We start from the raw sequence: 15,702 nt of genomic DNA, 5'->3' as shown, positions 1-15,702 counted from the left end.
CGATTTCAGAAGCTGAGCCGGGGGATGGAGGCAGTTGTCACCACAGGCCGTTTTACTAGTACTGTGAATGGGCATCTGCTTCTAGTCTCAAAATGTTAACTTCTTTTCGAGAGGCAAAACCAGTCTAAATGCTCCACAAAAAATGAATAGTAAATCTCTAACAAAAGGAATGTGTGATTAGATTACTAACTCTTCTTTATGAATTTTATCCTAGCCTCCATGCATACTACAAAATCCTTTGGCAACAAGACAGCACAGGAAATGAAAACTTCCAATCTGCATATTAAAAAATACAGTAACAATTCAATTCCAAGGAGATACAAGGAAGACACTTGGCAATGCTTTAAAGGAAAAGACGTTTCTTCGAGGTGTTTTTTTTTTTTTTTTAAACTTTCGGTTATACAGCATGAAGTTCTTCTTATACTTGTGAAGCTATGAAAATGAAAAGAGAAGCAGCTTCTGATTAAATCAAATAGAAAATGGCTTGTAAGACCTCCATTATGACATCTAACAATTTCAAATGCAAATTCTGGTTGGATTTCAAGGTTCTAGATACCACATTAAGCTCACCTAGCATTTAATCGATCCATAGCTACTACAAATATTGTTGTTGGTCTCACCATAAAGAACCATGAATATATCTCCCTAGAGTTCTTAATAAAATGTAAGATCTATTTTTAAAAATTACTCTATTTAAGTGACAAAGGGGGGAAATGGATTTGCAACTTTGATCTATATCCAGGCAGAGGAAATTATACCCAAAACAAGACTACTTCACAGCAAGATTTATTAATACATCCAAAAGAAAGAAAGAAAAATCATTTTGTCACACTATATACAGATAATACATACAGTGTTTTATACACATATTACATCAGTTTTTACACAAGAAAAATATACATAAAAATGTAAACTTTTGTATACAAAAACCCTTAAACAAATTAAACAAGGACCAGATAACAAAAGGAGACCAATCCATTATTATTTCATCAAATTTTTAAAACAGTAATACAGTACATTCATTGAGATATATATGGAAAATGTGAGCCATCTCTTCATGTTTAAAGGGAAATTACAAACCAACAGCCCATCGCCTCCCAAAATGTGGTCCCCCACGCAAGCAACACCACTCGATGCCACAGACACGCCTTTCCGTCACAACTGGGGGGCTCTTAACCAAACCTGCCAACCTCCTCATCTTGCTGCTATAGTCTGTGCAGAAACGGGTGGCCCCTTAGCTTTTGTGCATACAACTAAGCTTCTAGCCACTATTCATGTAAAAACAGACAAGATTCTCGGTTTGTAAGTTCCCTTTAAGCAGTTTTTTTTTTTTTGTAAATATTTTTAATGTATGGCCTGTTAAACATACTTGTGTGCCAAGGTGAATGAGAACACTGAAAAAGAAGGGCTTTGAGAACTGCTAGTCCTTGCTACCGTGCAGTTACTTTGTAAGAAGAGATTTTAAAACTGTGCAATGCGTCTGTCCCTTACTGGATCCAAAGAAGCTACCACCTCACCTTGATTTCCCACTGCAACTTGGTTTCAATTTACACCTCAGTACTCCAGTTAGTACCATACAACTGCCAAGAGGCTTTGTTAAAGGCTGCTCCTGATATCAAGTTCCAGCTAAACTACTCTGTGAAATCACTCAGACCCCAACCTCTCCATTCTGGTCTTCAGGGGGGGTACTCTTCCTTCACTGGTTTTTTTGGTAACATCTTAAAATTTAGGATTGTCCATCTATGTTCCTTTCTCTGTAAGGTCTTGAAATGTAATCTGCTGCCAACTCATCACAAAATAAAATCTCATTTTTTTTCTTCATAGTCTTTCAGTGTGTCAAATTGATGTACTAATGAAAACACCTGAAGCTGTGGGGACTAGGAATTAAATCTATGGCAAGTGCATGCAGACTTCGAGTTCTTTTAAAAAGAAAACAAAAAACAAAAAAAAAAGACGTCTGGGAAGACCTTTCACTAAATAAATGCAAAACATGCTTAAGACAGCTTCATGAGAGCTGCCTTCTCTCAAAGTTGAATTTTGAACAAGGCAGAATAACAATTAGGTGATATATTTCCCTGCAGCTGGAGAGTAGTTAACTTCCCCCAGGCAAAATGATCTCAATGATCATTATTTATTAATGAAAGGAAGAGGCAGATTGGTGAATTAAGTTGATCTAGTAAGATGGTGGTTGACATACACTAATGGACATGTTAGGATTGCTTTATAACTGAAATAAACCGGCTGGTTTGTGGTACATCTCCATTTCGGAGGGAGGAAAAATGCACAGGGTTCCTCAAGTGAATCCCCAGCTCTCTCTCTTTCTCCCATGGGACAGATGGCATTTTTTAAAAAATGACAGTCTCCCTTTCAGTTAGAACAAAATGTAACAATAAAAAGGAAAAGGAAGATAAATAAATAATGTGTGGATGTCTTTAGATGAGACTTTTAAATGTTCTTTAAATAATTTTCGATAATGTATTTTTAAATCATTACATACAACGGCCATGGCAGTGGACCATATTCCAGTAGGGGCAGCATTTTGCTCAATGTAGAAGATTGCCATTTAAAACTCACACATATACATGTGTATATACAGTATATCAACACGATTTATATACATATATATCTAGGAAGCAACATTCCATTGCCTTTGAGTATCTATATATTCACTCCCACAATATATACGAGACATACTGTGTGAGTATATACGAAAGTATATGTACACATGCTCTGACATGTATATATACACTTTGTCTGTGTGTGCATAAGAGCTTTAAAGGCACAATATATAGGGGATGCCAGTTTATGCGAGAGCTGCAGCAAAGGTAAAACACAATGTCACAAACGTGAAAAGTCAAAAGGAAATACAGCAAAATTCATCACGTAAGGATTCGTTGAAGCAGTGTCATCATGAGTAAAATGAGTTAGTTCTAGAATTCAAGAGGCTTATGTGTGACTTAGTATGCTTTCCGTTAAAATGAAAATGGTAAATTTATGATGAAGACAGAAAGTAAACCACATTTTTAAATGACAAATTGATGACAATAAATGAGAAAATAAACCTCACACTGTTATCAATACTAAAATCATAATTACGTTCTTTTCCAGTGTGAGTAAAATGTCCCCAAATTATCTAGGTAAACCTTTAAAATTAGTCTTGTTTGAATGTTGGTTTCTATTTGTTTTTGAGACAAAGGTGAATGCCCAATCCTCAAAATTACTATACAAAATATTACCCAAACTGACATCTTCTGGAAAATTTCAGAGAGAAAGATCTTTAAAAGAAACGACTGAGAAGTTAATGAACTATGCTTAAGCCAAATGCTTCTGGCTAGAGAGGACATCATAAAGGGGAAAAAATACAATGAAGTGTGATGAGAGAGTGAGAAGGCAGTGAAGATGAAGAATCGTGGAACTGGCAAGTAAGAATAGTTCTAGCAGGAATTCACTTATAATAATAACCATAAACAAGACTATAATCCAAAGGACTTCCATCTTGGTATGCACTGATAATGGACTCCAGACTGTCACCTCCTCTTGCTTACAGAATAATTGAGTTTTCCATAGACGTATAATCTTGCTTAACAAAGGCTGTTTATCTATTACACACACACATTTTTTTAGGGAAATATATGTATATAGCTTTATCTATACACACACATATACATACGTGTATATATAGATTTATACAAATGTATAAATAAACATAATACTTTTCAATCTTTCCATTGACAAGGCAAGTTCACATTCAGCAAAGTGCCACCACATCCCATATACACATCTCTGTACAGATATACACAAAAGGGTCTATTTTCACCCTTCGATCAGGGGGAATTTATTCTAGCAAATCCCATTAACCAGTAACTGAAGGGAGAAATGGCACCAATACAAACTCCCTTCTTTCATTTGCATGCATATGTACAAGAAATATGCAGATTTTTTAAAAATCCATAAAGCAAGAGTGAATGAAACTGGGAGATGCAGAAATACAACTATAAAAGGAACGATGTGGAGCTTTCCTAGGTCTTGGCTATACCTAAGATGAATGAGGCTTCAAAGAGAACTACAAATTCTGGTGTATTCTCAGAAGTTGTTTTGACATATATCAAAGTACATGACCTTTTGATACTAAAAATAAATGTGATCAGAGCATTTAATGACAACTTTAGTTTTGGCTATGTTAGACCACCAGATACTCCAGTAATGAATGTATAGCAAAATGACAAAACTCAAAATATAGGAATGTATCTTTTTTTAATTCCGTATGAATCAGGTAAAAGTCCAGGGTAGCATAATTGTTCTTATTACCAAAATACAGAGGTCAGGGGCACGCTAACTTCATAAATAATAGCACAACTGAGTAATTTTTTTTTAATTTTTAGAAATAACTGAAATCATCCCAGCTTTGAAATATACATGGTGAAATGATCCCCCCAACTCTTCCAACAAAGCAGTCCCTTCAAAAAACGGCATTTATAAAAAGCCTGTAATTTTCTTAACTTCACCAAGAAAAGATGACCAATAAGATTTTCTAACTCAGAATAAGAAGAAATGTATTATTAACATAAAGAAAAGTTGTTTCAACTGATCTGGTCCCATCACCCCAGTAGATAAACACAGCTCATGTCTGGTTTGTGTCTCTCTCTCTCTCATATTTTTATGCTCAAAAGTGAGAGGCTGGTCTTAGAACCTGTTTCTCATGTCATTTTAAAAACATAGCATAATATAAGTCAATCAAAAGGTTAAGATAAAATGCACATGATATCAGAGCTAGCCTTTTAACAGAAGATAGCATAATGAAGAATTTGGTATATTTATACTACAGAGACAATGAGAAAATAACTCTGATAGCCTCATCTAAATAAATCATATTTCTACAATACATTCTGTTACCTTTCTCTATTTTCACCTAAGCACACATTCATCTCTCTCACACACGTGCCCCCAATGTATATTTTTGCATGTGTGTAAAACCACAAACAGAGACATGCACACAAGTAATTTAATTCTATTTTTAAGTCACAGTGGGAATTCCTTAGTGAGGAGGGATAAAAAGTTCCTGAATAAGACACTGAGAACATCTAGATTTATTATTTTCTCTATTTTACTTCCCAACTTACAGAATAAACTGTAAATTAAAGAATAAATCCATAGGAAATAAAAGAGGTCTTAAAAACTTAGTTTACAAATTCCAGCTACAGTAGTTGGGAGTTTTGCTTGATCTATGTATTTCTATTTACCCTGTAACTAAGCTTCTAGCCATCTTAAGTGTAAACCACAGATCATTTACTAAAGAAACACAATTCCCAACAGTTCTAATGAGCAGTAATAAATGGTCTAAAGGTGTACTACATTTTGAGGCCCCAGGATAGCCTTTTATTTTATATATCTGCAAGGTAGCAAAGGATAGCTATACACCTTGACACGGCAGAGATCCAGTGTAAAAAGGTGCTTCACTAGTTTGTCAAAAAAAAAAAAAAAAAAAAAAAAAAAGCTCATATATAATTTTTTAAGCTATTAAAACACATAGGCAACATAATTCATTACACTCAATACAGCTTTAGTATAAAACTTATAATTTATGAGGTGATGTTAATAGTATAAATTAATATACCTTTTCTCTTAAAATCTACAATAAGTATTCTGAAAGCTCATTGGGGAAGGAAATTTTTAAATAAAACTTTTAAAGCTGTGCGTGATGGGAAAGGATTCTGTTTGCTGAAGCAGAGATGAGAGCCTGAAGGAGAAAGGAAAAAAGTCCTACGCAAGACACGGTGGGCTACGAAACCGAACGTTTTCTCTTTCTTGCGCTCTCTTTAATCATGAGTCACCTTTAGTTTCTTTTTAAAACTATTTCCTTACTTTAAAAACTGCCCTAATTTCCACAAGGAATCCCTGAGACATACTCAACACTATACAGTGAGAAGAGTAATCACTGTGAAGAGGGACTGATTTCAACCCTTCCGAGCAGATGAAGACAATGTCACAAGCATCCAACTTCCCATCACTTGCACACTCATGTGCCGGAGCCGACGGGGCCTTAACGATGCAGGGTGGAGTCAGTTCAGGGCAAATCAGTCTATTCCCCAAGCAAAAGCAATGGTGTGGCATTTTGCAGCACCGCATGTTGAACATTTTTCCAAGGGGAACTTTGGGTGCATACAGAGCTTACTTCCGTGGTCCCCAGCTCAAAAAAAAAAACCAAACAAAACCAAACCAAATTGAAGAGGCGGCTTTTATTACTCTTAGGCCAGGATCAGGGCAGATCAGGGGCGCGTGTGTAGACTTGACGACCTGGGGGGTGGGGGGGCGCTGAGGCCAGCAGGCAGGAGGGAAAAGGGAAGGAGAGCTGGGCTGCCCAAACAGAGCTTACTAACAGTTAGACAGCTTTTCTCTTACAACACTGTTTTTCAGACTCAACTTTAGATCCCCCAAAACTCTGCCAAAGTAGTCAAACATTCCCAACATGTGGGAACCTAGTTTCTGGTAAGGAAAGCCATACCAAATTTGCTCTCTCTCTGAAATGCCACCCATCCTTTATTGGCTCTGTATCACAGTGCAGAGAGAGGGAAGCTAACAGAAATTAGAGCTGAAGGGAAAGAGAATTTTTGCTATTTAGAAATGAGGCTCTCCAAGTCGGCCCCACGGTGTTTGCATAATGACACTGACTATTAGGAGACATAATTATTCACTTGTATTTTAGGTGTTCTTTCCCAACTCACTGGTCGGGGGGAAATGCTTAACAGATAAGATACTCAAATATGTCCTTCACTGGTATTTTATTTCAAATCTTCTGAAAGATAGCATTTAAAGTGTTACTTTAATCTACTAAACATGGATTCTGGTTCCCTCCAGAATAGGATATTGGAGAGCTCATAAGGCTCCAGATATTAGGAAGTCATTGTTTAACCTTTCTACAGAATGCCAGTGAAGATTCCATATTTCCAATGTATTGTGAGAGGGAAAAAAAAAAATCTATGTTCTATGACATATATATTTCCACCTCCTACCTCACCCCCAAGAAGTGTATTTCTCATCAGGAAAAAATCCTTGGAACGACGTAGGTGTTGGTGATGAAAGAGATACAGATGAAGACTATTCAGTATGACTACATTTTCTTCTAAGGAATCCTTGAAATCGCCTCATTCACCTGCAGAGTTCTGCTGACCATGCAGAAGACCACTGTATTAGATTCATCTATATATACCAGATTAAAAACAGAATTTAGTAGAATGTTAAAAGGCTAAAACGAAAGAGGCTGAAGAATCTGAAAACTAGATACCTAAAAAAACTTTTTTAATGAATTCCAAACCTATTAAGTAATGAGTTTAGTGTTACGAATATCCTCATCTTTTTGCAATACCAATCCACAACCACCTATGGAACTAACTTGCAGAGAAGGTGATTGCCTCACACAAACATTGCTGATGCAGCCTACGACTGCCACCACCACCTCCATGATGCCAGGGCGCAGGAAGGACTGCAGGCAAGTAACATGAGCTGATGGCGTGGGAGTTACCTACCTAGACTCAAAAGTCGAGGGCCAACTGGTAAAAACCCCGAATGGTACAGGGGCATGTGACTGGCTCAGTCGGTAGAGCATGTGACTCTCGATCTCAGGGTTGTGAGTTCAAGCCCCACACTGGGTGTGGAGCCTACTTAAAACAAAACAAAACAAAACAAAACTGAATGGTACAGGTCAACAGAAATATAAATTCTTTCACGTAAGAAGAAAGCTTACAGATTGGGCATGGATCACAGACACTGTTTCCTTCCAAATCAAAGCACTGTCTTTGCCTCTGGGTTGTGATCAAGGACTGCGAATGAGCTCTGATAAGGAAAAGCTTTAGTGTTAGTCACAGAAAGTGAGGATTCTTAGCTTGCAGTTGAGAGATTGGGCTTGTTGAAGAAATAAATCTTATAAATAATTATTTGGCAAAGATAAAGTATTAGCTTTCTTTAGCCTGACGCGACTCGAGACGGTAACTACAATTTCAAGGAAAAGGGGAAAAAAAAAAACAACCCCACATTTTCCAACTTTATCTCCATACCTACTATTTGCTTCTCATTAAATTATAGTCTTTTCGTGGAGGGTCACCAGACACACCGCAGTGCCTGCCAGCATGAAATTGCTCAGGAAGTCATTTATAAAGCAGTTCTATCTCACATGGTAGGTTACTAGAGAGGAAAAAAAAAAAAAAATCCTTCACCGTATAAGCTATGTGACGATAATTACAAAATTTTTCCATTGCATAGTCTGTCATTTGGTGGGTTAAGTGTAATTGCTATTTACTATTGTGAATTGTTTACTAGCTACATAACCTACGCAGATGTGCAAATTACTAAGCCATTTTTACAGAGGAAAAAACAATGTCTTAAGTACTTTAATTAAAATAATATTAACAATTATGTAGAGAGAGTAAAGGAGAGAAAACACATCTTTTCTTCAATGCTATAAGATCACAGCCAGTGAGTATCATTCCTTAGAATGGAATTCAGATTCTCCGAGTACAGAATGTATCCATGAACTGCAGCAACTTTGTAAATAAATCACATTAACACAATCTAACTGGCCTTTATAAATGGTCCCAAAGAACTGCAGAAACAGAGTGAACTTCTCTGCCACCATTTCTCATGAGTTTCACACTAGAATAAAAGCTAGTTTCCACCTAATTAGGACCTTACATAAAATTTGTTTTTGATTCCAGTATTGCCTTATGATAGCGTAAGTGCTATTTGAAAGACACAAATTTTCATATTTCTGGAGTAAAAGACACTTCATTCCTTTCTCTACACATGAACAGCAAACCTACTACTAACAGACTAGAATTGCTCTGCATTAGCTAAAAGAAAAACCTAACGGGTTATCTCTGGATTCACAGATGTTCTTCTCTCTTCCGAAAAGGGACTCACAAGAAGCCGCAAGAGCAAAGCAAATGGCAAGCTTGGATGTTGGTTTTGAAGGAGACGAAATGAAAGGACAAATGTGTTGGGGTTTTTTTTTGTGGTTTTTTTTTTTTTTTTTTTTTTCTAATTCCTCAAACCTACACTGGTACTTCCTACGGGCGCCCCTTCTTCAGCTATCCCTGTGGGCATCTAAACAAAAATGAACTGACTCAAAGTTTTTGGTGTGAAGCTGAAACTGGCAACATTCCTGATCATTTTATGCCTCCTTACCAGAAAGCAGGAAAGGGCTTTTCAATGCACATAAAACAGAAAATTGCGAACAAGAAAATGTGCAACTTACTGCAAACTCAGTTTGGATAACTGAAGAATTTTAAGCAGCTACCACGAGGGACAAAGAGCCAGAGAAGTTCAAACCGACTGCCCATGACTTTCCCTTTGCTGTCAGAGAAGGGCTGGTAGATAAGATAGCCGGTGCGCTGCTACAACCTTGGATGAGTACACGATGGAGACTAGAGCGATTGCTGGGAACAGACAGTTATCTAGGGGTAATCTGAATGGGAAGTGAAAGAGTAGAGCAAATGAAGTGATACTTTTGAGCAGAGGTAACTACTCGTCATCATTTCATTACAGTACATTAAAATAAAAAAGCTTCCTAACATAGGTTCACAGGTGAGAGATGCTCAAATGATCTGTCCTCACCATTCAGAATAGAAATTTATGGTGATACCAAATATAATTTTGCTTTGTGACATAATTTATAATTTAGAAATTTCTCAATCTGCAAAAAAGGCAAAGCTATTAAAAAATAAATCTTCCAATCAATTATCATGATTAAAAAAAAAAACTAAATATATTACAAATGTATTTTTGGCCCACAAAAAGAAAACTTCAATAAATACAAAATAGGGCATATAATGATTTCATACAGTCATGTGACATTTCCCCTCCATAATCTCAGGCACGTGGTATCTGCATAATGCCTGCTGATCACCATCATTCCTTTAAAAAGCAGAGAAAGAAAAGCTTTCAAAAGAAGGGACTGGTTAGAATTAGCATGGCATAAAGAGAATACATATAGGAAGTAGGAAAATACATCCAAATCTTTACCTATTGAAAAGGAATTAAGATCAAATATTCCCTGACAAATGAATTATTATATCACATCATTAATAGATATGTTCTTTCTACTCATCTTTTAAAATATATATATGTAAATTAGACTAGACTCAGGTACAAATAGCCAATGGTATCTCAGGGGACAGTGAAACTTCTCAGCAAAAGCAGAGCACAGATGCCTTTAGAATCTAGTTCCACCCTTGGGGAGGGGGCAGGGGAGAAGGCAGGTAAAAAGAAACCTCATGGATTTATTTCATAGTCACCAACTCACTAAACAATATGATTTTTAACCCTAAAATCCTGGTACTTAAAAAAAATTTCCCCAAACTTAAACCTCACTACTTCAATTATTTTAAAAGTACCAAAGGGTGGGTACAATTTATGTCTAATTTCCATATTCTGCTCTGAAAGAAACTTTAAAGTGTGTATCCTTCAGATATTACACATCACTTCACAACTGATACATTGATTCTACAAGTGTCTTCAACATTTTACAAATCTTACCGAAGAATCACTACTGTAAACATGAAAAAGTCAAAAGTAAAAGACGGATCAAGGAGTTCAGAGATCCCATCTTTCCAAATCTAGCTGACCTATCCTGCTTTTCACATCAAAATACGGTCTTTTTATAATTACATCTCGTGAACGTATTCCATGAGAGAGGGATGGAGAAACAAAATGCGCATCTAAAAAGGCAAAGTAACCACCAGACCTCAGAATCTCAGCAACCCTGCAGTCACTCCACGTGAGCTTTCTGTGGCGTCCGCACGGCCCTGACGTGAATTCGGCTTTCTGCATTCTCGGATCACCGAGCAGAACGGGCTTGTGCAATTCGCATCATCAGCCCACCACCCTCTGTGCGCGGGAGACTTCGCTAATTCAGGGGGAAAGAATGACCAACCTGATAAGGGTTCTGAGATGTGGGAAAGGAGAAGTCAGAGCCTTATGCTCGTTAGGAAAAAAAAATAATAAAACAACAACAACAACAACAACGGGACAGCTGCTTCCTGCCCTGCACAAAAACACACACATGGGCGCACACATACACAAAGGCGGTCAAAAGACTAATTTTTCTCTTTTTAATTGAACATGATCACAATTAGGGATGGAATCCTGGCCTCATGTGGTGTCTAGCAGTTGGTGCTAAGGCAGAGCCTCGATCTGCCCGCTACGCACCACCTGCTACCGCTTACACAGGAACTCAATGAACAGGACCATTCTATCTAGAACCACCTCCGTAAAGACCTGGTCATAGAATGGAAAGCATTGATCTGAATACTAGGAAATAGTAAAGGGCACTGGTAATCTGAGGTATCTTCCACTTCTAGGACTTGCTGCTAAAAATCAACTCTAGCCAGTCACTGTGCTGAGCCACTAAGGAAACCATCGGGGTAGAGAGAACCCGCCAGGAGGGAATGAGCACCAGTGCGAAGGAGCACGCGTGAACACTGAAGCAAGGTCCGCCGCAGGCTTGCTTGCTGAACCGGGAAAGGGAGTTCCCCTTTAGTCCCCATCTGTTATTTTTAAAATCTTCTTTAGGAAAAGGGGGAAAGGGATGCTAAACAGGAAACAAAGATAGAAAACACCAGGTTCCCCACCTGCCTGCAAACACACAGACACGCTCAGTTAGGGGAGGTAAAGGGAGAAGATGCATTATTGGTACTTGTAGCTGTGGCACCTGTTACTGTGAAGCCTGTAGGAGGGGCTATCGAGCTGTGGCTGGGCTGCAGGTCCTTAGGAATGCCACTGTGAGAACTCAGCTGGTGGCCGAAGGCTGCGCTGAACTGAGGGAGTTGCTGCTTGGGAGAGGTGGAGGCCATGAGTTCAGCAGAAGGCCCCATGCCACTGAAGCTGGTCTGCGGTAACCCCGGAAGCACACTGGAGCTGCTGGGGGTCACGGTGGCGAAGGCAGGCTGTGTGGTCTCTGAGTTCGACGTGGTGGGTGGTGTGGATAGGGAAGTGGAAAGAAGATGTCCATCTGCGCCGAGAAGGTTGCTAAATGGAGAGGGATCTCCAAGGTTGACAGGGAGATTGCCCCAGTGAGTTCTGGGGTTTACGACTCCTCCAAGTGGCACCTCGAGTTGGGTTGGGAGCAAGTGCTGCGCCATGATGGGCATCTCTGCTGAAAAGGTAGCTGCCATATTATCACCAGAATAAGATGCTGTGTGGGGAGAGGTGATATGGTCACTGTAGGGAGACGGCACGTGCTCGCTATCGTAATGGCTTCCATGGGGCGAGGAGTGTGAATGATCACTGCTGTATTGCTGTCGTGAGGTGATGAGGTCATCTGCCTTGCTCAGCAGCTGGGCAGGGTGTGGCCTCTGGGAGGCATGGCTGCCGTCATGTAGTCCATGAAACTGTCCTGGGAAGGCTCTCTCCCCAAGTGCACTCTGGCTGATCAGAGTGGCAGAAGTAAGGCCAACGTTGGCTGGGGCAGAGAACTGCCCCTGGATCTGCCCTGCCAGGGGTGTAGGTGGGTTAGACAAGGTAGCAGAACGGAGCAGGTTCTCATCCAGCTCTAGACTAGAAAAATTATCATGTACTATGCGCCCATTCAATAGCTCCCCTAGGTCCGTGTTAACTTCTCGGCTCAAGGACTGAATTCCTGAAGCTCCAGTACCTGTGGAGAACACCCCTATTCCTCTATCTGACAACTCCTGGACTGGCACACCATCTGACTGGGTAAGTACCCCAATGGTACTCAGGCACTCAAGAGAAGTTACAGCCTGCAGGGCCCGTTCAAGTTCCTCGGCCTCTTCGGTAGTTGGAAGGAGGTCTCCATTCTTTCCTGAGGAAAACAAAAGCCATCAAGAATCAGCAGAGCTTTTACTGGTGCCATACCACAAAACCACACATCTGAATTACTTTTTAACAATATTCTATTAAAGGGGCACCTGGGTGGCTCAGTCGGTTGAGCTCTGACTCTTGATTTCAGCTCAGGTCATGATCTCAGGTTCGTGAGATAGAGCCCCAAGTCGGGCTCCATGCTGAGTGTCCCAAGTCTTCTTAAAAGTTTCTCTCTCCCTCTGCCCCTCCCTGCCCCCGTACACACGCTCTCTCTCAAATAAATAAATAAATCTTTTAAAAAATGGGCGCCTGGGTGGCTCAGTCAGTTAAGCGTCTGCCTTCAGCTCAGGTCATGATCCCAGGTTCCTGGGATCGAGTCCCACGTCAGGCTCCCTGCTCGGCAATGAATCTGCTTCTCCCTCTCCCTCACCCATGGGCATGCGCTCTCTCCCTCTCAAATAAATAAATAAAACCTTAAAAAAACAAAAAACAAACAACAGCAACAAAAAAAACCATGGGGGCCTGCGTGGCTCAGTTGGTTAAGCATCCGACTCTTGATTTCAGTTCAGGTTATCATCTCAGGGTCGTGGGATCAAGCCCCACGTTGGGCTTCACGCTCAGCGAGGAGTCTGAGATTCTCTCCCTCTGCCCCTCCCCCCACACATGTGAGTGCTCGCTAATAAATAAGTAAATCTTCAAAACCAAACCAAACCAATCTATTAAAGAGAATCCCTGTGGAATGGAGAATCTTCCAAGGACTGGATTGGAACGAAAGAGTGAATATGAATCCATAGGACAGGCCTGAAAGGTCGAGCTGTCTTGGAACCTGCATCACATCTTCAGTTTATTCACAGTACTCCCTAAACCCAACTCATCAAAGCATTAAATTCTTAAGGATTGTAAGCAATACCAACTTAAAAAGCACGGTGACCAGTCTAATTACACATATGGTTTTACGTAAACTTATGTTAAAATCATAAAAACAGGAAACATATCATATTGGTTCAGACTGGAGACAAAAGGCTGTGTAGGAGTCCCCCCTTGGTTCTTCTGCTCTTGAACTCCTTCCTCCAGCTGGAGGGCGGCTGCGGAAGACTGGAACAGAGAGACTCATGCTTGCATGTGAGCACCCCGCACTCCCCTCCACTCAGACGTTATCTTTTAAAATGCTTTTGTGTGACCTGCTAATCCTGCTCCTTTCGTTCTCTTTTTCGTAAGATGGAAGCCCATGGGCTGCTGCTGATTTCATTTCCAATATAAAAAATCTAGGGATGCCTAGGTGGTTCAGGTCATGATCCCAGGGTCCTGGGATCGAGTCCTGCATCGGGCTCCCTGCTTTGCAGAGAGCCTGCTTCTCCTTCTGCCCGCTGCTCTGCCTGCTTGCGCTGTCAAATAAATAAAATCTTAAAAAAAACCAAAACTATATAGTGGGGAACTTGACTAATCACCACAAAAATACCCAGTTTTTAATGGGGAAAGAAACATTCTAAGAATATAAAAGGTTTCCCCTGAAAGCACCAGAGAACTGGTGGGATTAAGCAAACTTAGTTTTGGAAAAATGCACTTCAACTGACGTACAGGTATTAAGATTAGGACAAGTTCTAAAAGGCTTCAATTAACTCAAGTTTAAAATGTTTCTGTTGGGACACCTGGTTGGCCTAGTCGTTAAGTGTCTGCCTTCGGCTCAGGTCATGATCCCAGGGTCCTGGGATCGAGTCCCGCATCAGGCTCCCTGCTCAGCAGGAGGCCTGCTTCTCCCTCTGCCTGGGGCTCCCCCTGGTTGTGCATGCTCTTTCTCTGACAAATAAATAAAATCTTAAAAAAAAAAAATAAAATGTTTTTGTTGAAAAACAAAGTAAAATGACTCCTTTTTAAAGCAACAAAGTTAAAAACCTAACAACTGAATGATCAATCTACTAAGCCTACAGTATGGTGAGAAAAACCACACAGCCCTTGCCTTCTGGAACGGGGAAAATAGCTTTAGCGGTGCTGCATTTTCTATCCATGAGGAGGGGTACTTCAAACACATCTCAAAAACACGATTTCCCTTTTTAAAAACTCATTAAAAAAAAAAAGTCTTGAATCAAAATGTTGACCACACCTTCAAAAAAATCAAAATCTTGTAAGTCATCAGGTAGCCGTGGCAGGACGTCTGAAAAGTCCTCCTGGTTCAATTCCAAGTCATGTGGAATGTCAGTGATCTCATTGGCAATGTCATCCGGCAACTCATCAGCACTCAGCTCCGGCGTGGACGGGCTCCTAGGGAAGAGGACATGGTTGGCCCCACCACTCCCCTTTTCCCTTCACACTAGTGTCCCCAAGACAAGTTCATCAAACACGAAGATGGGAAATCCTAACTCAAACTGTCTCCTTTTCCTACTTTCAGAGAAGGAAATGTGAAAGCAAAAGGAAGACCTCGCCATCCAGTCACACTTTCCTGCAGCTTTTAACCAGGTATTAAGAGAAGGCAACCATTTCGAGATGGTATTTCTAACTTCAAATTAGTAGCATGAATTAGTTTTGTGCACTGTGTCTTCATACTTTTTAGTAAATTTCAAATCTAGTCGAAATAATAATTTTTAAAAATGACATAAACAGATAAAATGGAGATGCTTAGCTGAAACAGAAGCCTCATTCATCTGGTGAAAATGCTAACCCCTGCCAAAATTAGTAATGCATTAGAATTCTGATGCAATCTTTCTGTTGACACATATATGGAATTTCTGTTAAAACAGAAAAATCTGAGAGTAGACAATTAAATTCTCAATTTCGGCATCTGCTTTCTGTGTTATAACCAAAAGCTTTATTTCAGATCTCACTCAGTCAAGTACTGGGTAAAAATTACACTGAAATCTACAAAGCCTAGGCTGATTTATCGAAATGGCTTCTGGA

At 39.8% G+C, this 15,702-nt stretch overlaps 1 protein-coding gene across 16 annotated transcripts in view; it reads right to left on the bottom strand.

Annotated features, from left to right (window-relative positions):
- Positions 1 to 770: 770 nt before the first annotated feature.
- The window catches only part of INO80D (INO80 complex subunit D), a 67,661-nt gene continuing 52,729 nt past the window's right edge, over positions 771 to 15,702 (bottom strand). For all 16 annotated transcript variants that reach the window (XM_081813794.1, XM_081813797.1, XM_081813791.1 and 13 more), the window contains 2 exons: positions 14,912 to 15,069; positions 771 to 12,811 (listed from right to left, as the gene is read on the bottom strand). In XM_081813794.1, the coding sequence (XP_081669920.1) occupies positions 11,646 to 12,811; positions 14,912 to 15,069 (1,324 nt within the window). In that variant the 3' untranslated portion in view covers positions 771 to 11,645. The remainder of the gene's footprint in view (positions 12,812 to 14,911; positions 15,070 to 15,702) is intronic.

The sequence above is a fragment of the Leptonychotes weddellii genome, chromosome 3, assembly GCF_054177405.1.
Source record: "Leptonychotes weddellii isolate Sample4059 chromosome 3, ASM5417740v2, whole genome shotgun sequence".
NCBI classification, from domain to species: Eukaryota; Metazoa; Chordata; class Mammalia; order Carnivora; family Phocidae; genus Leptonychotes; species Leptonychotes weddellii.
Note: the sequence above shows the minus strand (reverse complement) of the source record. Positions and strands in the feature narration are given on the sequence as shown.